General features: G+C 39.0%; 1 protein-coding gene across 1 annotated transcript; it reads left to right on the top strand.

The window, feature by feature from the left end:
* The first annotated feature begins 5,377 nt into the window (after positions 1–5,377).
* On the top strand, positions 5,378–11,148 carry ODF4 (outer dense fiber of sperm tails 4). The gene is made up of 5 exons (XM_044675223.1): positions 5,378–5,430; positions 5,575–5,825; positions 10,367–10,531; positions 10,868–11,002; positions 11,093–11,148. The coding sequence occupies exons 1-5, from the start codon at positions 5,378–5,380 to the stop codon at positions 11,146–11,148; spliced, it is 660 nt and encodes a 219-aa protein (XP_044531158.1).
* Positions 11,149–21,203: the final 10,055 nt, after the last annotated feature.

The raw sequence follows: 21,203 nt of genomic DNA, 5'->3' as shown, positions 1-21,203 counted from the left end.
AGACTCAACTTCCTGGGTTCAAATATGGTCTCAGATACTTACTAGTTGTGTGCCCCTGAGCAAGTCACTTAACTCTGTTTGCCTCACTTTCCAAATCTGTAAAAGGAGCCAAGAAAGGAAATAGCAAACCACTTCGGTACCTTTGCCAAAATAACCCCCAAATGGGAAAGAATTGGACACATCTGAAAAATGGCTAAGAGCTCTTAGCAAACCTTAGTAACATTTATCTTTACACATGTATGTATATGTATGCATATTAGGGAACTGGTAGCTTAGACTGGCTGTGGCTCAGCACTCAACAAGTATCAATGCTTGGGCTCTGGTTCTGGGAGAGGGAAGGCAGAATTATGTGGCAGTAGCACTATGTACCATGGAAGAAGCTAACTGGTGGAAAGGATGGGTGGGAACAGCAGAAGGCAGTGAAGCGACCAACTGGTCATGACCTTCCAAATTTGGTAGCCAGAGCACTTGAGATAATAGGCAAGTTGGTTTCTTGTCTGGTTTTCTTTTTTCTCATTCTGGCTGCTACCCAAAAGATTCCCTCAAAGTAGAGTAAGGTAGAAAAGGGGAGCTATTCCTCATATGAATTGTCCACTTCTCCAGCAATGACTACCCCAGCATCAAATTTGGTAAAGTAAGGTAAGAGAGATAAAGGGACACAAAGAACACAGAGAAAGGGGCAGATACATGTTGAAACTGAAGGATGCAGAACTGGGTACACCTTTCTCTCTTTTTACTGTTTAGTATAATAACTTACTAAGGGCAGGGGTATGGGGAGTTTGGAATATTGAATATGAGATTTAATATAGAGATTATATAAGATGCAGTGAATTATTTGGAATATATTTATATCATGACTTTTGAAAGCTGAGGCTCTGTAGCTCACATCTCCAACTACCTATTGAATATCTCAAACTGAATGACCTCTAGACATTTTAACTCAATATATGCAAAACTAAACTTATTATCTTCTCCCCTTTCCTCCTTCAGCCTGCCCCTCTTCCTTTGTTGAAGACTCCATTTTCTACTCAACTGTTAAATTAACCATGTAATAAACTCTTATGTAATAAACCCCCATGCAATAAACTCTAGGGTCACTGTCTCTGTCTCTGTCTGTCTGTCTGTCTCTCTCAAATATATATTTCCAGGATCAAATATAAAATCTTTTGTTTTGACTTTAAAAGTCCTTTAAAACCCTAACCCTCCCTAACTCTTCCTACTTCATCTTCTCATACTTTACACCCACTTCACATATTGCACAATCTAGTGACACTGGCCTCCCTGTTCCTTGCACAGGACACTCCATTTCTTTATTCTGTTCATTTTTCATAACTCGAATTCACTTTCTGCTCGTTTCTATCCTCTGTCTTCCCTGGCTTCCTTGAAGTCCTAGCTAAAATCTCACCTTCTATAAGAAGTCTTTCTATATACCCTTTAATGCTAATACCTTTGTTCTGTTGATTAAATCTAATTTATCCTGTATGTATCATTTGTACATAACTGGTTTTTGCCCTCCTCTGTATTCCCAGTGCCTGGATATAAGATGCTTAATAAATATTTGTTGGCTGTTTGAATGACTGTTGCTGGAATTACTGGGAGGCAATATGATGTGGAAAGAACAATGTATATTGTGTAAAAAATGATTATGTTGGACTAAATGACCTTTAATACTCCGTTTAACTCTAAATATTTGATTATAGGTTCTGATTTCACTGGCTAGATCTCTGTGACTGAGACAAACTGGTTTACAGTTGGGATTAGAAAGAAGAAAAGAATGGAAAAGTGTTTATGTAAGATTGGGCAGGTTATGCCTATTGGAGCAGGGGTCTTACTTGCATTTGGGAAATAGAGTGAGTAGTTGAAAGGGAATAGTGTGGTTTGGAAATTCCTGAGATATTTAGTTTTAAGTGGATTTGCAGTGACAATTAGAAACAGAAGCTGCCTACAAGACTGCTAGAAGCAAATGGATGCTGAAGGTGGGGAGGGAAGCTAATATAATACAGCTTTCTAAAGCTAGATCTGGAAGATCGTAGGTAACATCTGTAGAAGCTAAAATCAGATAAGGGTAGATATTGTACCAATAATAAAGACCCTTTACTAACTAGCAAAGTTGATTTTGCATTCTTGTAAGCATCTGGGGAACCAGGACTTCATCTCTGTCCTCTTTTTTCTGCAATAGGAATAAGAGAGGGATATTGAGAAAAAGAACAAATAGACACATAAAGATTGAGAGACAGATTAAACTTTTGTCCAGTTATTATAGAATTTAGGCTGATGTGATGAAGAAAGGGAAAGAAAAAGTCACAGAAATGCTGAAAAGAACAAAGGAAAATAAATAAAGATGTCACAAACTTCCAGTTTTTATTATCAGAGATTCTCTTTTCTTTATTTCTTGCCAGGGGTAGGTAGGAGAGGGTTATATACAATCATAGAATCTCAGAGTTGGAAGGAACTTTAAAGAGCATCCAGTCCAATAAATAACTGAATAAGAATCCACTCTGCGATAACCTAGAAACAGGTTATCCAGTCTTTGCTTGAAGACTTTTAGAGAAAAGGAGCCCACTACTTTCGCAGGCAATCCATTCTACTTTTGGATAGTTCTAATGTTTGGAAAGTCTTTCCTTATTTCAAGCCTTCTACTTTTGCTCATCATTCTTAGTTCTGCTCTCTGGGACAAACAGAACAAGTCTAAATCTTTCACATAACAGTCCTTCAGGTTATTAATATTATTATTATTATTATTAATCCTAACCTTCTGTCTTGGAATCATTATTGTGTATTGGTTCTAAGGCAGAAGAATGAAAAGGGCCATGCAATGGGGGTTAAGTGACTTGCCCAGGGTCACACAGTTAGGAAGTAACTGAGGCCAGATTTGAATCCAGGATCTGTTTCTAGATCTAACATTTAATCCACTGAGCCACCTAGCTATCCCCACCCAAGAATTTTCTTCACCAGATGAAAACTCCCTGTTTCTTCAACAGATCCTCCTTTGGCAGTATTTTAAAGCTTTTCCCCATTCTGATTATCTTACTCTGAATGTTTTCTGGCTTATCAGTATCTTACCTAAAATGTGGTACTTAGAATAGACACGGAATTTTACCTGTGATCTGACTAGAGCAAAGTACATGGAGCCATCAACTTCCTACTTCCTAGATCCTGGGTTACTTAATGTGGTTCAGGGTCAAATGAGGTTATTCTGGGTTATGTAGATATAGATATATAGATATATATCACATAAGAGGATAAAACATGAATAAATTGTGATCTAGATCAAAGATTCATTAGCATACTGAAGAGGATCAAAAAGAGGCAATACATTATAGTGGAAAGAACACCATGACATTGGAACTCAGAGGACCTTAGTGTCTTGATGTTGAACAAATCATTTAACCTCTTGAGATCCCAGTTTCCTCATCTATAAAATGATTTGGCTGCACTCTAAGAGTCTTTCCAGTTGTGTAATCCTGTAATTTTAAGTCAAGGTGAATTTGGACCGGGCTTGATTTTTACAGTCCCTTGATGATAACAAAATAATGGCTCAAATCTCTTGGGATTTTACCCTTGGGAACATGTGAACTTGACTCCTCACATGTCTAATATATATTAGAGACAGGACTTAGACCCAGTTTTCTGACTCTAAGGCAAGCCCCTCTAACCATTACACCATGCTGCCTCTAACAAAAGGAATTATAAATTGAAGTGCTCTACTTTTTCTAATGGGCTTCTTTCCAATCCCCAGGTTCAGTACCATTTGTCCCTAGATTCACAACTCAAGGATTTGATCACTTTTCCCAAACTCACAGACTGGGCACTTGGTGAATGAATTCTGACAAGGGATAATATGTCCCTGTAGCTTTCCTCTGAGATCCTTTATCTACTTTCCTTTGCTACTCCTGCTGCTCAGCTTTTCCAGCTCCAGGTTCACCAACTGGTCCTAGATGGGAAGCTTCTCCTTCTTCAGATTATTCCTAGGTAGTTCCAGCTCTGTTCTGTGAAGCTGATCTCTGGCAACATCATTTCTTCCAATGGTGGAGAGGAGGTGAGAAATTCTTTTCCTACTCAATCATCTCCTAATCATGGTAGGAAGTTGCTGCTGGCAACACACACACACACACACACACACACATCCCTGAAGTATTGTATGAAAGTTACATTTCAGGGAAGAATTCCTAATAACTCTGCCCCAGGGAATGTATGGAGAAAATAAGGTTAGGCATCTTCCTAGTACAGTTTCTGATGGCAGCTCCATTTTAGCTTCATTTTCTTTGTTAGGTCTCTCTGCACTGGAAAGAAAAGGGAAGGGTGCTGGAGCAGGGGAAGCCAAGAGCATCTAGGACAGTGATGGCAAAACTTTTAGAGACTGTGTGCCATACCCCACCTCTAGAGACTGTGTGCCATACCCCACCTCTCACCCTGAGACTGAGTGCTGTGACTCCCTACCCTCCACCCTTACCCCAGACAGGGGAGGGGCAGGGAGGTATGGTGGAGCCGGGGAAGGGTGCAGTTCTGTCAGTCTCTTTGCCTTTCTAGTAAGTAACTCTGGCGGGTGTGCATGCCCACAGAGAAGTCTCTGCATGTGTGCCATAGATTTTCCATCATAGGATTCAGAGCAAGAATGGACTAGTCCAACTCTCTCATTTCCCAGAGGTGGAAATGTAAGTCCAGAGAGTATTTGCTCAAGATCATATAAGTAGCAAGTAGCTGAATCAGAATCTGAACTTGGGTCATTAGACTCAAAATACATGTCTATTTCTACTATATCATATTTCCACATTGGAGTAGGAATGGATAATAAAATGAGAGCCTTGGATCTCTGAAGTATATGGAGACTGAGTATGGAGAGAGACCTGAGAACTTGGGAATCAAGGATGATAGGAGGAAAAGGGTTTCTAGAGCATGGTTGAATGAAAGAGGAAACTCAAAGGAAGAGAGAACAAAAAGGGAACAAATCAAGTTCTTCACAGGGCTCCCCCTCCCACTTACTGTTATTTCCAGTGGCTGTCATTTTGTTCCATGGCAGTTAGACTCCCCTTCCCCCTTTGACTGGCTGGAATCTTGGCCTGGATTTAGGGAATGGGAAAAGGTGTACAAGAAGGATTCCCAAGACACTTCTGGACCTCATCTTTACCTGCTCAGCATGATGAAGACTTTTACTAGGTGATGGCTGGGGGTGAGGGAGACCAAGAAAAAAGACTAAGGAAGGGCCAGAGTTAAGGAGTGGGATAAGGAGAGTGAAGCAGCAAAATGGTTGTGTCTTGGGAGAGGAGGTGGTGGGAAGGGGAAACTTAAAATTTGAAGGTGGGACATTGGAAGTTGGGGCTGGTGGAAAAAGGTCAGAGTTGTCACAATTTTTTTTAATAGTCATGGGACATGAAACATGGATTCTCAGGAGGAAAAGGGATTGGAGGAGGTACCCATGTGTTGGGAGAGGTGGGAGGTTTGGAGGGCAGTATATGTAGCAGGGTAAAGAAGTCAGAGACTAAGAAGCAAGGAACTAGGACAGCTGAGGTCTGGGGACCACCACACAACTGCATGGAGGCATTGTCCTTTACCTTCCTCTCCCTGTCAGTTCAGGCATACCATTTCCCTTCCTACAAAATGGAAGCTCATGTACCATGTCCGGTGGCTGAGTAGGGTGGCAAGTGTGGAAATGAGCTTGAGTGCATTAATACTCCTGCTAATCATGACCTTCTCTTCGAATTGGGTGCACGTCTCCACCGTAGTCATTTACGAGCCTTTGTTGAAGTATGCCTTGGAGAACAGAAACTATACTTCCGCAGGGCTCTGGAATTACTGTAAAATTTGGACCTGTTACAACGAATCACGTGAGACTCCCTCTTTTCTGTTCCTTCAATCTGCCCTTGAACTTCCCCCAGCTTCTCCTGAAATACTCCTCAGGCTCCCTTAGTCCAGAGCATCCATAGGTTATTTCATCAGAAAAGACCTCATAGATCACCTATGATGCATTGCCCATAGCCCAGATTTAGTGTTCATTTTAGAGTTGGAAAGAACCTTGGAAAAGATTTAATCTAATCTTCTTTTGTAGGTAGCAGGAGGACCTCAGTTTGGCCCCTTGGGGAGATCTGGGGAACAAGTCTTGTTGAGTGCTTCACTTTGCTGAGATGATGCAGCCTCTCCTGATTGATCCCTCCCTTCCCGGGTCTCTGAGATGGATAACTATCATAGGGATGTAGCTGCTGTGTGTTATGGGGGGAAGAGACACATATGGAGCAACCTTCCCCCTTAGGAGGCTAAAAGAACAGTAGAGAGGATATATTCTTTCTCTTGAGGGTATCACATAGGACAAATTCAATATCAGCTCTCACTTGGACTTCTAGCAAGAATGGGAGGGAATTTTTCTTCTCTCTTCTCCTCCCATTGCCTCCTACATCAATGGTCACTACAACTTGAGCACATGGCAGCAAGAACATGTACTTCTGCTTCTGTGTTTCCCTCCCTAAGTATAGGTCACAGAACAGCAATTGTAAAAGGGGCATTTCCAGCCTAGGTGTTACTGGGTTCCTGAATTTGTGCTGGCTGCCCTGCGAGAGATATTTCCTGCAATTATACTGCTTCTTGGATGAGGAGATGACAATTAACAGGATCATCTTGAATTTCAAAGGATTAAAAAGCCATACCTGTCTGGCCAGTAGATCTGGACCTTGTGAGTTGCTTGGGATAGTACAGATCTAAAGTGATTATGGAATCTTGTACAGCAATCCTACAAGGCTGTCTTTACTTCCTGGGAGGATATATTAGTAGTGGTGGGTCATTGTTTTATGATTTAAGTATTTGTTAATTTGCATTTATAAGTCTTTTGTGCTTTAAGTATAGTGGAGAAAATAAACAGTTGTCCTATACTTAATATCTACTTTGTACATTAAGTACCTTTTCTAGAAGGACTTTTCATCTCTTTTTAGGAGAAAACCTAAATACAACCCTAAGATATGAACCATCTCTAAGCTTCATGACTCTCAGTGGCCAATCCCCTTTGATACAATTCCTGGGTTGTATTTCTGTGAAGGACAAATGGGGACCCATTGGGAGTTACTATTTCATCTCAGCCAGGTGAAGTATCTTCTCTTCAACAAGAAACCAATGAGCATGTCATTCTCCACAGAACCACAGCATATGTTCCATGCTTGCTCCATACACATAAATAAATAGAGCCCCCAGACTAAGTGATTTGCCTGAGATTATCAAGGCAAGTGCCAGAATCAAGGAACCTAAGTCCTCTGACTCCATATCCAATATTCCTTCCACTATACCATACCTTTCACCAAAAGGTACTACTTTTGATGAGATAAGCTCTCTCTCTCTCTCTCTCTCTCTCTCTCTCTATTACAAGTAAGGGTTGGATTGGGTTTTTTTGGCAAACCAAAACCATAATAAAACAAAACAGATATACCATGAAACTACTGTTGAGAGACCCACAATTCACCTATCCTTCTAACTTATCCTCTTCCTTGTGTTCTACTAGTTTAGAAAATAACATATTTTCAGTGCATAGATTATTTTACAGGAGTGAAAGATTTAGTGGATATGATCCACTCTCAGTCAATGAAACATATGTTAGTACATAAGCTACTTGAGATGAAGGGCTGTTTTATTTCTGTCTATAGTTCCCAGCACAGTTTAGGCATATAGTAAGCACTTTATGAATATTTGCTTATTTCTTTGGACACCACTTTTGATGAGACAAATGATCTTGAGATTTTTGCTGGCTTATGTATCTTTAAAAAATTTCCTTATTTTGTACCAGAGACAAACAAACACCCCCTGCTTCAAATACTGAGAGGCAACCACAACCTTATTGTTGTATGCTCAATTTATTGATCTGCTTTTTCATTATTTTATTAATGTAAACATTTGGAGATAAAAATTTTCCCCAAAGAACAGCTTTGACTACATCCTACAAGTCTGATATATTTTTTGTTGTAATTCTCTTTAATGAAATTATTGATTATTTCTATGATTGGTTCTTTAGGATCAGATTATTTAGTATCCTATTAATTTTTAGTTTTTCTTCTACCCTTTGTTGAGTTTAATATTCATTGCATTTTGAAAATTGTGAATTTAATATTTCTGATCTTCTCCATTTGATTATGAGGTTTTTAATGCCCTATTATATGGTCATTTTTTTGGTGAAGGTATCATATACTTCTGAGAAAAAAAAGTATATTTCTTTCTATTCCCATTTAGTTTTCTTCAGAGGTCTATCATATCTAATTTCTCTGAAGTTCTATTTACCTCCTTAACTTTTTTCTTATTTATTTTTTGTTTCAATTTATCTGCTTCTGAGAGGGGAAAGTTAAGGACCCTCATTTGTATAGTTTTATTGTCTATTTCGTTCCATAACTCATGTAACTTCTCCTTTAGGAATTTGGAAACTATGCCATTTGGCACATATCTGTTTAGTATTTGATATTATTTCATTCTCTATATTGTCTTTTATCATGATGCAATTTCCTTCCTTATATTTTTTATTAGATCAATTTTTCTTTTGCTTTGTCTGAGATCATAATTGTTAGCCTGCTTTTTTTAAACTTTTTGCTAAAACATAATAGATTCTGCTTCTGCCCCTTACTTTGACTCATGTGTGTTTCTCTTCATTAAATGTATTTCTTGTAGACATGTTGTGGAATTTGCCTTTTAATCCACTCTGCTAGCCTTTTTTCATTTTATGGGCAATTTCATCCCATTCACATTCAAATCATGACTATTAATTGTGTTTTCCTCTATCTTATCCCCCCCCCCATTTATTCTTCTCTCTCTCCTTTCAGTCTTTCCCCATTCACAGATGCTTTGCTTCCAACCACTGCCTCTCCCAATTTGTCCTCCTTGCTGACTGGCTGAATGTGGGTATTATTCTCACTTTGAGTTAATTCCAATGAGAGTAAAGTTCAAGCTTTACCTATCACACTGCCCAACTTCTCCTCCACTGTACTGACTCTTAGGTGCCTCTTCATGTGAGATAATTTATCTCCTTCTATTTCTTCTTTTCTCTTGTGTATCCCTCTTTCCTGTCCTGTGATTTTATTTTATTTTTTGGATATCAATCCACCCTATTCCACTTACTCCCTTCTTTCTTTCTTACTGTCCTAATAGTGGTAAAGTTCTTAAGTATTTTAGGTATCTTGAATGCTTTAGGTACCTTAAGTATCTCAAGTATCATGCTATATTAAGTATTTTAATTATCATCATTCGAGGTATGAATATATTCAATTTAACCTTACTAAAACTAAAGTTTTCACTTCTCTTTTTAGCTTTTTATGCTTCTCTTGAGGAGTAAATTTGCTCAACCAATTTTCTTTTTAGCTGTTTGTATTTGTGTGTGTGGTTTTTTTGTTTGGTTTGGTTTGGTTTTTAATATGAGGCATGTCTAGAAATCCTCTATTTTAATAAACATCACTTTCCTCCTGGAGTATTATGCTCAGTTTGGCTGGGTATGTGATTCTTGGGTGTAGGTCTAGATCCTTTGCCTTTTTGAATATCATATTGCCTTCTGGTTCTTTAATGTAGAATGTAATATAATGCCAGGTCTTGTGTAATTTTGACTTTAACTCCACTATATTTGAATTGTTTCCTTCTGGCTGCTTGCAATAATATCCCTTAGTCTGGAAGTTTTTAAATTTTGCTATAATATTCCTGGGATGTTTTATTTTAGGGTCTTTTCCAGGAAGTGTGATTAGTGGATTCTTTCAATTTATATTTTCCCCTCTTCTTTGAGGATTTGGGGCAGTATTCCCTGATGATTTCTTTCAATATGGAATCTAAGTTCTTTTTTCAATCAAAGCCTCCAGTATTCTGATGATTCTTAGATTTTCTCTTTTGGATCTATTTTCTAGGTCAGTTGTTTTCCCAGTGAGATATTTCAGGTTTTCTCCTGCCTTTTTTTTTCCTTTCATTCCTTTGATTTTGTGTTATTGTTTCCTAATGCCTTATGGAGTCATTAGTTTCCATTTATTCAATTGTGAGTTATTTTCTTCCTTGAGCTTTTGTATTTCCTTTTCCATTTGGCCCATTCTAGTCTTATAGGAAGTTATTTTCCTCAATAGTTTTTTTATAATTCAGTAATCCAGCTCTAAGATTCCATTATTCTATATATTCTCTAACAGATATTTTATTTATTAGATAAACAAGGTTTCCTTCGATTCATCTGCATTATACCTTTAATGCCTTATATCCTGTTTCCTGATACTCTTGTCTGTCCTTTAGATTGTGAGTGGTCATAATGCTCCAGCCCCAGCTTCATCCCATTTTTCTTCCACACTCATTGAAAAGTAATCCCAATATCATCCCAACCCTGCCTCCCATCATGTTCTCCTTCAACCCAATCCAATCTCTATTTCTTTCCTCTCCTTAGAGAACAACAAAACCTTCTACATTTATGAGATGAGCAAGATATGTTTTTTACTTTCTCTTGGTTCATCCTTGCTTCTCACCTGCTGGTTCCACTGTGTCTTCCTGCCGGTGGTAAAACACCTCAATGTCTTCGACTGGAGTGGGGGCTTGGCCAGCTTATTTACAGGTGTGGCTGGTTCATAGAGGGCCTAAAACATTCCCTGCTGCCTCTTAACTGGGTCCTCTTCCCCCCTCACTTCCCAAGAGACTAGGTATCTGCTCCTTAAACCCTTAAGGGTAATAGCCCGAGACAGAGTAGGAACTTGTCACCTCATAGTCTCCTGATAACTATAATCTCCCAATCTTTTGTATGTATGGGGAGGGAAGATATTGCTATGAGTTTTTGGGGGGATGATGGGCATCACTTATCCCAAGATCAGATGGAACCCTAAGGGATTCTTGAATGTGGATGAAACCCTCTATCCCCTATGGACACCCAATCTGTGTCTTCCTCTCTCCCTAGCCTGCTTTATTTTCTTCACTCTCATATTATTCCCTATTCACCTCTGGATCCAAGAGCTAAAACTGAATAAGAGGGCAGTCTTGGGCTGGAGCTACTATATTGGTTGGCTGGTGTTCCTGTTATACATCTTATGCGGTGAGACAGAGGTGGTGTGGGTAATCCTCAGGGATAAGGTCTAACCCTCTTCCCTTTTATCTCAATCTACCTACTTCTTCCCCCTTCCAGCCATCCTTTGCTTTCTCAACTACAAGGATTCTTGGAGAGTGTGTCCTCAACTATGATCACCTATCAACAACTATTGATTGCCCTATAAAGAAGAAAACTAGAATGTCTTTTCTGCTCTGGATCCAGGCTAAAGGAGAAGTGAGGGAGGGGATCCCTTGGTATCCTGGAGAATGACATCTCTCTAGGGTCTGTACTCCCTTTTTGTGGCTGGTGGACTCCTGACTATAGAGGAAAGCCACTCCTAGTAGGAGCCCTTGATTCCTAACCCATCCATAGTAGACCCTGCAGGCTTTATTTTGCCCCCTTTTCCTTCTGCACCTTCTTTTCCTACTATCCAGTCTCAGGCTCAGTTTAATGGAATAAAGTATTGGTCTATACTAATATCCCTGATGATCACCTGCTAGGGTAGGGGTGGGGAAGAGAGGAATCCCATGTTTTAGAGCTGGAGTCCTTTAAACCATTCTATTTATTTTGATGAATGCTAATTGTTGGATATATTCCACTACTTCCCAACTTATGCTAGGTCAACTCCCTAAAATTGCTATTCACAAGTTTATTCTCATGTTTAAAAGTCTGCTAATTAATGCAATTAGCTCCAGGCAAAGCATTTACTAAAATGGTATGTTAAGAACAGTAGCTATAAATTATTCCTCCTTTAAACTTGTGTACTCTTTCACAAATAAGTGTGTTAGCCAGAGAGAAGAGTAGACACATACATAAAATCCAGAAGTAAAGGGACATACACATTTAGGGATACACATGTTGAAGGAAACTCAGACTGCTGGAACTATGTCTTTTCTCATGATGTCTATCATTATGCAACTCTCCCTGCATGTAGTTTCTCAGTTTGGCAGGTCATTTTTTGGTCTGTCTGAGTCTACTTCTCTCCATAGTTCAACTCTGATGGGTACACTGAGTTGCTATATGGGGGTGGGAAGGAAGGAGATCTCTGCCCCATTATGTATGCACTTCAAAAAACTGTTGTTATGAGGATTAAATAATATAATAGCAAAGTATCTAACACAGTGCCTAGCACATAGTAAACACTATATAAATCTTAGCTATTATTATTATTATTATTCACATTAATTCCCTCAACTAATCATGAGCTGGATAGCTTGTTATTTAAGGCCACCAGGGATAGACTGGCTCTACAGCCATCCAATGCAAACACCAAGCAGTCTATGTGACACCTCTGACTTAAATAACTCCTCTTTAAAATGAGGTCTTCTCTGGAAGTCCCTCAAACACTTATACTGCCAAAGATGGTTAAATTCCTAATCTTCATCAGGTTTTACAAAGAATCAAAGAATCTTTAGAATTAAGAGTTGGGGGCAAGGGCCAACTCTCCACATAGTTCTTATGTCTTTTCCCAACTGTAACCCACCCCAAACCCCCAAAGAGTCAATAAGCATTTATTGAATAACTCAATTTACTAAATGGGAGGGAGAGGAGGGGGGAAGATAAGGAAGGCAATATCAGCTAGAAAGAAACTAGGTGCCTAGATTTGAATCTTAGTTCTGTGACCAGGGCAAGTCACTTATTCTCTCAAGGCCTCAGTTTCCTCATCTGTAAATTGTGGGAGTTGGGCTGGATGAATTTTGAAGTCTGTTCCAGTTCTAAATCCTATGATGCCCCCAGCTGGTAAGAGTCTCTCTGTCTTACTTCCTTTCCTAGGGGAAATAACCTTAATTTTCCTCCAGTGATGTCAAGAACCCTCACTACCCTTGCCGGGGGAGGGAAGCAGGAAGGGGAGTCCTGCCCATGTGCTTCTGCTATTGGTTCTTCCCCTGGTCCACTTCTTAGTATCTTTTTTCTTAGCTTCATCTGTCAAGACAGATGACTCCATAGGAGATTACTATTACATCAGACTATTCTGAAAAAGCGTCACTGTGTGTATATAAGAACAGAAAGGAAGAGGTATTTGGGATCTAGGAAGGTGTCACATGTGGATTTTAAAATTAATATCCAATAACTAAATATTATATTTTTATAAAGTTGTATTAATAATAAACTAACATAAAAAGCTAACTGAAAGGTTACCAGCCTGCTCCCAAGAGCAAAAGAGAGAGAGCCTGAGGCAGAGCTTCAGAACTTATACAAAACATGACCACACAAATGCAGACAAAAATAAAAGCATTCTAGGTAATACAGAAAGAACTTTTGGGTACTGTAGTTTTTAGGGGTTCAAGATATTTTTAACTCTATGCACAGCATGGGTGTAACAGTAGTCCACGTGTAGTGAAAACTCAGATGTGGTAAAGGCTGTCCCAGCCAGCAAGAGAATGTTGCTGTATAGTTTGAAGAAGGCAGATGGTTCTAGCTTCTTATTCCCCAACATTTCTCCAAGGGAGACTTTAATTCCTGCAAGGAGGGTAAGCAGACAGTTGGGGCCAGAAGCCTGGCTGCTCTGTATTCCTCAGAGAGAGATGAACCAGGCTAGCTCCCTTAAATATCATTAATCCAGGGACTATGATCAGGTTCAACCTAACTTCTGATCCCTGTGTCATTATTAAGGAAAAGCATGACTCCCAATTCTATATCTAAAGTTTAATCCCCTTCCCACCAAATACCAGTTCCACAATAATAGTAAATAGTAAATAGCAAAGAAATCCACTTATCTAAATCAATACAGAAATCAGAGAAGGTATACATAGGAGAATATATGCCAGACAATTCAGAGGAAGGAGCTAGATAATTCAGCCCATATAAGAGTGTCCTAGTTCTTAACCAAGGAGAAATTTCCCAGTCTCTAGGGTAGCAAGTTGGGGATAGGGACATGATGGAGATTGCCCATTCTTCCCATGTCTTCCCAGGATCTTTTCCTTCAGCAATCTGAAATGAGGTTGGCTTCTTCCTTTTTCCTTCTCAACCTGAGAAGCCCTAAGTGCCCAAAGTGACTTGAAGCATGAAGATTCCTGAAGACTGGACAAGAACTGAAGCTTTCTTACTCTCACCAACTCCACCATTCAAGCCTTACCATTCATTTCCACCAATAAGGAGAGTCTCTTACCAATGGGCTTTGGGACTGGGACTATATTAATATATTTAGTTCCTATAGTGAAGAAAAAGAGTTGATAGTATAAATGAGAAGATGTCATTGTCAGCATGTATAGAAAGGAAAGGCACGAAAGCCAGACCTAGAGATGGGAGATCCTGGGTTCAGATCTAGCTGTAGACACTTCTTAGCTGTGTGACCCTGGGCAAATCACTTAACTCCCATTGCTTAGCCCTCACTGCCCTTCTGCCTTGGTACCAATACCAATTATTAATTCTAAGATAAAAAGTAAGGGTCTTAAATTTTTTTTTAAAGGAGAGGTAGATGTGTAAATGGGTCTTAAAAATGTTTTTTAAAGGAGAGGTAGATGTGTAAATGGGTTTGTGTAGAGGTCTTACTGTATATGGGAGGGCCATTGGAGAGAACAAAGGATAGGATGTTAGGAGGAATGGGACTTGTGAAGGAGTGTAGGGAGAACAGGGGATGTGAGGAGATGGGTACAGTATAACTGGTATACAGAGAAGTGCAGAGAAAAGAGAGGTAAGATTATAACTATGTTTCTGAGAGGATTATAACTATGTTCCACAGTTTTCTGTGGAAAGGCCACAGGGAAGAGAAAAGTAGATATTGCAAGGAGGTCCACTATGTGGTAAGGAAGTAAGAGGGGAGAAAGTAGAGTAAAGGAAGAATAATTGGATTCTAGGGGAGGTATCACTATGTATGCCACTGATGTTTAGGAGCAACATCTAATGCTAATAAGACTGCTTCCTGCAACATAGTTGAGGTTTTTTTTTTTCCCAAAAAGGAAATGAAGCCATTCTAAAGATTTAATTGGTCTAAGGAATTGTAACTTGAACCATTGATTTAGCATCTTGGTTACTCTACAGCATAAAATCCTAGAACGTGAGTAATTGTTGTTCCTCAGATACCACGCAAATCCTGACTGGGCTTACCTCTATATAAGGAGAACTACATCCCCTTACTATGTAAGGAGAACTACATCCAACTGAACCAATACTTCCTTTGAGGAATATCTTTTTCCATGCTATTGTTTAAATAAACTTGATAATTATTACATGGTCAATGAGTAAGTGATTTTGTATCACTCCTAAGCCTGAACCACCATATCCATCTAAGCCATGTCTGACCCAGACCCAGAACATTTGACATATTAGTGAGAAAAACATTAAAAGACAAGAACTCTGAGCAAAGGAATGACCATGATTCCAGAGGACTTTTAATAAATCATGCTATCTACTCCCTGATAGGGAGGTGATGGACTAAATATTTAGAATATGAAGAAATATCCATACTTGTTTGACTATGCATATGGAGGAATTTTTTTTCCCAACTGGGGAAGGGGAAACAGGAAGGAAACGGGAGTTTTCTCACACCCCCTCCCTCTCAAATTGGAAGAGAATAGAAGGAAGTCCAGAAGAAATTATAGATGAGCTTTGAAAGTTACGTTTCTTAACCATATTCTTCAATTCATTCTAAATGAATTTGGCACCCTAACATTAATGATCAGATTATTAAAAATATTAGAAACAGATCATATACCTCTCATAACTATGAGTTAAAGTTTTTTTTAATAGCCTTTACTTTTTTGTCTTAGTAATAATTCTAAGACAGAAGGCAAGGGCTAGGCAAACAGGGTTAAGTGTCAAACAGCTAGGAAGTTTCTGAGGCCAAATTTGGACAAAAACTAAAGTTGGGTCCTCCCAACTCCAGGCCTGGTACTCTATCCAACTAAGCAGCCTAGTTACCCCAAAGAATTTTTTTTTTCTTTTTAAACCCTTACCTTCTGTCTTAGAATCTATACTAGATATTGGTTCCAAGGCAGAAGAGTGGTAAAGGCTAGGGCTAGGCAATTGGTTTAAGTGATTTGCAGCAGAGGCCCCTAAAGACACAAAGACTCCAATATCACTCCCATGATGGGACTCCTAAAGTAGACCAAGTAACACCAAATATTAGCACTGTTTCTCACTGGATGCCATCATTGCAATCTAAACATAAGCAGAAGACTTGGGCTCTTTTGAAGACTCCTCTAGTTCCAATTGAAAAGGAGCAAATTGGAAAGGATTCCTCCTAACCATCTGGTTAGCAGATTGGAACCAGGTGCAGAATTTCTATGCTTGTTCCACAGTCTCTCTAAGGCATTTCTGTTCCATGCCAACATGAATCTCTTAGAATCAGGTTCTTTTGCATCTCCATGTAGAAAATTTGGACTTACTCTGTATGCTAATACATTTTATATATAAGCCAACATCCAATTACACATGAAAGGCATCTTCTAATCTAATTTGTTAAAAATATGATCAAATTAAAATGAGGGGGTGTTCCTTGATTGGGAAATGGCTGAACAAATTGTGGTATATGATGGTGATGGAATACTATTATGCCATAAGGAATGATGAACTGCTTGATTTCTATTAGAATTAGAAAGACTTATATGAACTGATGCAGAGTAAAATGAGCAGAACCAGGAGAACATTATACACAGTAACTGAAACATTGTGGGATGATCATATAGAATAGACTTTGCTACTAAAAGCAATGCAATGATCCAGGACAATCCCGAGAGACTTATGAGAAAGAATACTATCCACATCAAAAGAAAGAACTGTGGGAGTAGAAATGCAGAAGAAAAACATATGATTTATCACTTGTTCATAAGGGTATATGATTTGGAGTTTGGGTTTTAAAAGATTACTCTATTACAAAAGTGAACAATATGGAAATGTTTTGAGTGATAATACGTGTATAACCCAATGGATTGCTTGTCAGCTCCAGGATGGGGGAGGTAAAAGGGGAGAAAGAGAACATGAAACATGTGACCATGGAAAATTACTTTAAAAATAAATAAATATAGAGGGAAAATATGTATCCATTTAGAACTTATTGTGGTATATGTTGAGATGCTGATCTATAACTCATTTAATACAGACAGCTTTCCAATTTTCCAGTAGTTTTTATCAAGCTAGAGTAATTGGTTTCCTTGGGTTTAACAAACACTATACCCACTGTGTTCAGTTGCTTCTGGAACTTGTGTACCTAATCTGTTCCATTGATGGGGTTTTCTATTTTTTAAGCAATCCCTAATTGTTTTGATTTCTGCTTTGTAGTATAGTTTAGGATAGGAAATCTTGCTCAAGAAGGAAAGAAACACTTTTTTTAAAAGTACTATATACTATACATAAGACACTCTGCTAGGTGCTTTACAAATATTATTTCATCTGATCCTCACAACAGATAGATGCTGTTATTATTCCCACTTTATAGTTGAAAAAAAAAAAAAAACAAAACTGAGGCAAGCAGCTGATAAGTGTCTGAATCTGGATTTGATCTCAAGTCCCCCTGACAGCAGACCAAGCACTTTATCCATTTTGTCGTCTAGTTGTTCATAGGCCATTTCTTCTCTTTTTTCCTAGAACAAAGTATAGATCTTTGTATATCCATTTCTCCATTGGCCACCTTTACCTTCCTTAGGGACGACAATGATATGTCTGTATTCAGTTTACATACTAAAGAGTAGAGATGGTATGTATTTATCTTTCTTACTTGCAATTGTAGGGAGAATGTCAATCAGAATATTTTGCTATGTGGGCTAGATAGTTCTTTTCCTTAAAAAAGTATTGAAATCACACATAAGACTTAATTCACTCAGGGGATTAAAGGCTCAGGCAGTTGGGTAAGTAGGAAAAAAAACATAAGTTTAGCTCCAATTCCTCTCTCTATTTGACCCTGATGTTCTGCACAGAAGCAGGGGGCTTGTGCTCAACACAATAGGTTCATTGTTCTCTCTGAATATCCTTCCCCTTTCTATGACTAAGTAAATCTTTTGTTAGTATTTATCAAGGATCTCTTATATGGTAGACACCATGCTGAGCACTGAAGCAACAAAGTAAAACCAAAATAGTCACTGCCCTCAAAGAGCTCACATTCCAATGGAAAAGATAACATTCAAATAGCTACGTCTAGACGAAATTTATCAATTTACACAATGGAAGACAATCTCAGAGGGGAGGCACTAGCTGTGGTGGTGAGAGGGGAACATAAAGTGCTTTATAGTGGTTCAAGACTGGAAGTTTTCTTAAGCCTTGACAGTCACATTGGCCACAGCCTTTCAGGAGCAAAAGCCTGCCAAGGGCTGCAAAGCTCTGAACTACAAGTGCTAGGAAAAGCAGACTCTGAACTTCCCAATGTCAGCAGGCTCTGAACTAATTGCCAGTGTTGGGCCAAAGAACCAAGGAACAGATGGAGTGGAACAGATCAACAGGACATGACACTATGTGTGTGGGGAATTGGGCAACCCTCCACCAAGCCTGAGGGAAGAGCACAACATTCAACTGGGGCTAATTCTGACTGCCCAAAAGTCAGCTAGGGCAGAGACTTAGGCTGGTGAATGGTGAATTGCCTAGTGTGGAAGTAGGCTGAGAAGCTTTGAGCTCCAGCCCCCAAAGAAAATCACACTTTGGAAGAAGGGATTCAGGAAGTGAGTGATAGGGAAAATGAGAGAAAAAAGACTGGAAGTCTACACACACACACACACACACACACACACACACACACACACACACACACACACAAAATATAGGGAATGAAGCCAAATTAATAAAAATAAAGGTCATCCACCAGTTGATGAGGAATGGTCAAAGGATGTAAACGGATAGTTTTCAGAAAAAAATCAAAGCTATCTAGAGTCATATGAAAAAATGTTCTAAATCACTAATTATTACAAAAATACAAATTTAAAAAACTCTGAAGTACCACTTCACCTATATAAGATTGGTTAACATGACAGAAGAGGAAAGTGAGAAATGCTGGAAGGGATATGGGAGAATTGGGACACTAATACACTGTTGGTGGTCTTCTGAACAGATACAACCATTCTGGAGAACAATTTGGAACCACATCCAAAAGGCTATGAAACTGTATATATCTATACTCTTTGACCCAACAATACTACTACTAGGTCTGTATCACAAAGAGATCAAAGAAAGGGGGAAAGGACTAATTTATACAAAAATACTTATAGCAGCTCTTTTCATGGTGGCAAAGAATTGGAAAATGAGGGGATTGTCCATCAACTGGGGAATGGATGAACAAATTGTAGTATATAACTGTGTGAAATGCCATTGTACCATAAGAAATAATAAAGAGACCAATTTCAGAAAAACCTGGAAAGAAAGAAAACCTGGATGCAAAGAGAACAGAACCAGGAGAACATTGTACATAGTAAGAGCAATGTATGGGGATTAACTTGTGAATGGCTTAACTATTATCTGCAAGGATCCAAGGCAACTCCAAGGAACTCATGAGGAAAAATGCTATCCACAGCCATAGAAGGAAGTGATAAAGTCTGAATCTAGATCAAAATATGCCATTTTTCACTTTATTTCCTTCATCAATTTTTACTTATATGTGTGGTGTGTCTTCTTTCACAACATGATGAATATGGAAATATAAATTGAATGATATCACATGTGTAACCTATATCAGATTACTTGCTATCTTGGGAGAGGGATAGAGGAAGGGAGGGAGAGAATTTGGAATTTGAAGTTTTTAAAAAATGAATTAAATAATCATAAGATCTTTCTTCCTTTCACCTTCATAAATTGAATTTTATGGATTTTTTGTGTCTTTGTGAAATAATTTAGAGAGAAAGTAATATAATGATACTGAGAACATTCCATTACCAGTTGGGATAGGGAACATAGGGGAGGAGATAAAAATATGTGTTTGTGTGTGTGTGTGTGTGTGTGTGTGAGTGTGTGTGTTGGTTAAGTCTAGGGAGACAACAAAGAAGAGAAAATTTAAGAGTCCTTAAGTGTTACTCTGCAAATATTGAAGGGTTTACCTTGGGGAAGAGTTACTCTGTGTGTGAGGTTGGGGATTGGGGTAAAAGACATAGAAAGCAGAGTATAATTAGTTCCTTGTGGAGGTATCACTTTGTATGTGTGTGTGTAGGGAATAAGAAGAACAGAATATAATTTGATGCCTTGGGAGGTGTCAGTGTGTATGGTAAACACAGTAGAATATAACTGTTACCCAGAGGAGGGGTGTGTGTGTGTATGCGTGTGTGTGTGTGTGTGTGTGTGTGTGTGTGTGTGTGTATGTGGGTATGTGTAGAATCCATTAATTTCAGTTAGATGGGAGTTTAGGCCATCCAGTCCAATCTGGCACCTCAAAAAGAATTCTTTCTACAACATAACAAATAAATACATGTTTTTTTTTGGGAGAACATATGGGATGGAATATAGCCGAGTACCTGAGAAGTATCTTTTTGTATGCCTCTGATTAGAAAATTAAGAGAGGGGGAGAGTAATTGGATCCTGGGGAAATATGATTAGTGTGATTTGGATGAGGAAGAGAACAGTCAGTCAATTAATCAATACATATTTATTAAGTGCCTTCTATGTGTCAGGCACTGTGCTAAGTGCTGGGGATACAAAGAGAAGCAAAAGACATTCCTTGTCCTTAAGAAGCTCACATTCTAATAGAGGAGACAAAAAACAAACAAATATGTGTAAACAATCTATAGACAGATTAAACAGGAAGTAATTAATAGAGGGGAAGCTTTCTAAGATTAAGAGTTTGGGAAAGGTTTCCTATAGAACAGTGATGGCAAACCTTTTAGAGATAGAGTGTTGGGCCCCACCCCTGAGACCAAGTGCCATGCCCTTCTCCCCTACATGCTGGGTATGCCCCACCCCACTTAACTCACATAGGAGAGGGAGAAAGCTCTCCCTCCCCATTGGGTGGGTGGTGTGAAAAAATGTCATCAGGCACAGTGGAGAGGGGAAAGGGAGAAGCTCTGCCCCAGTCCCTCTGCTTTTCTAGTAGCAAACTCTGGGGGTGGGAAATGGGGAGGGAGTGTGACCAAGTGTCCAAAGAGAGCATTCTGAGTGCTATCTTTGGCACCCGTGCCATAGGTTTGCCATCACTGCCATAGAAAATGTAGTTTTGGATGGGACATAAGGGAAGTCAGAGAAGCCGGTAGGGGGAGAGGAGGAGGGAAAACATTGCAAGTATGGGTAACAGCCAGAGAAAATGCCTAGAATGGAGAAATGGAATGTCTTGTTCTTGAAACAGAAAGAAGGCCATTCTCAA

The sequence above is a fragment of the Gracilinanus agilis genome, chromosome 4 (genome assembly GCF_016433145.1).
Source record: "Gracilinanus agilis isolate LMUSP501 chromosome 4, AgileGrace, whole genome shotgun sequence".
In the NCBI taxonomy this organism is placed as follows: domain Eukaryota; kingdom Metazoa; phylum Chordata; class Mammalia; order Didelphimorphia; family Didelphidae; genus Gracilinanus; species Gracilinanus agilis.
The sequence above is the reverse complement of the archived record's forward strand: the minus strand, read 5'-3'. Positions and strand labels throughout refer to the sequence as shown.

What these genes read in the sequence shown, in the direction of transcription:
- ODF4 (XM_044675223.1), top strand. Translation starts at nt 5,378, where the DNA reads ATGGATTCTCAGGAGGAAAAGGGATTGGAGGAGGTACCCATGTGTTGG. An exon ending in GTACCCATGTGTTGGGAGAG is followed by an intron (nt 5,431 to 5,574) that starts GTGGGAGGTTTG and finishes CTGTCAGTTCAG; the next exon opens with GCATACCATTTCCCTTCCTA. An exon ending in CCTGTTATACATCTTATGCG is followed by an intron (nt 11,003 to 11,092) that starts GTGAGACAGAGG and finishes TCCCCCTTCCAG; the next exon opens with CCATCCTTTGCTTTCTCAAC.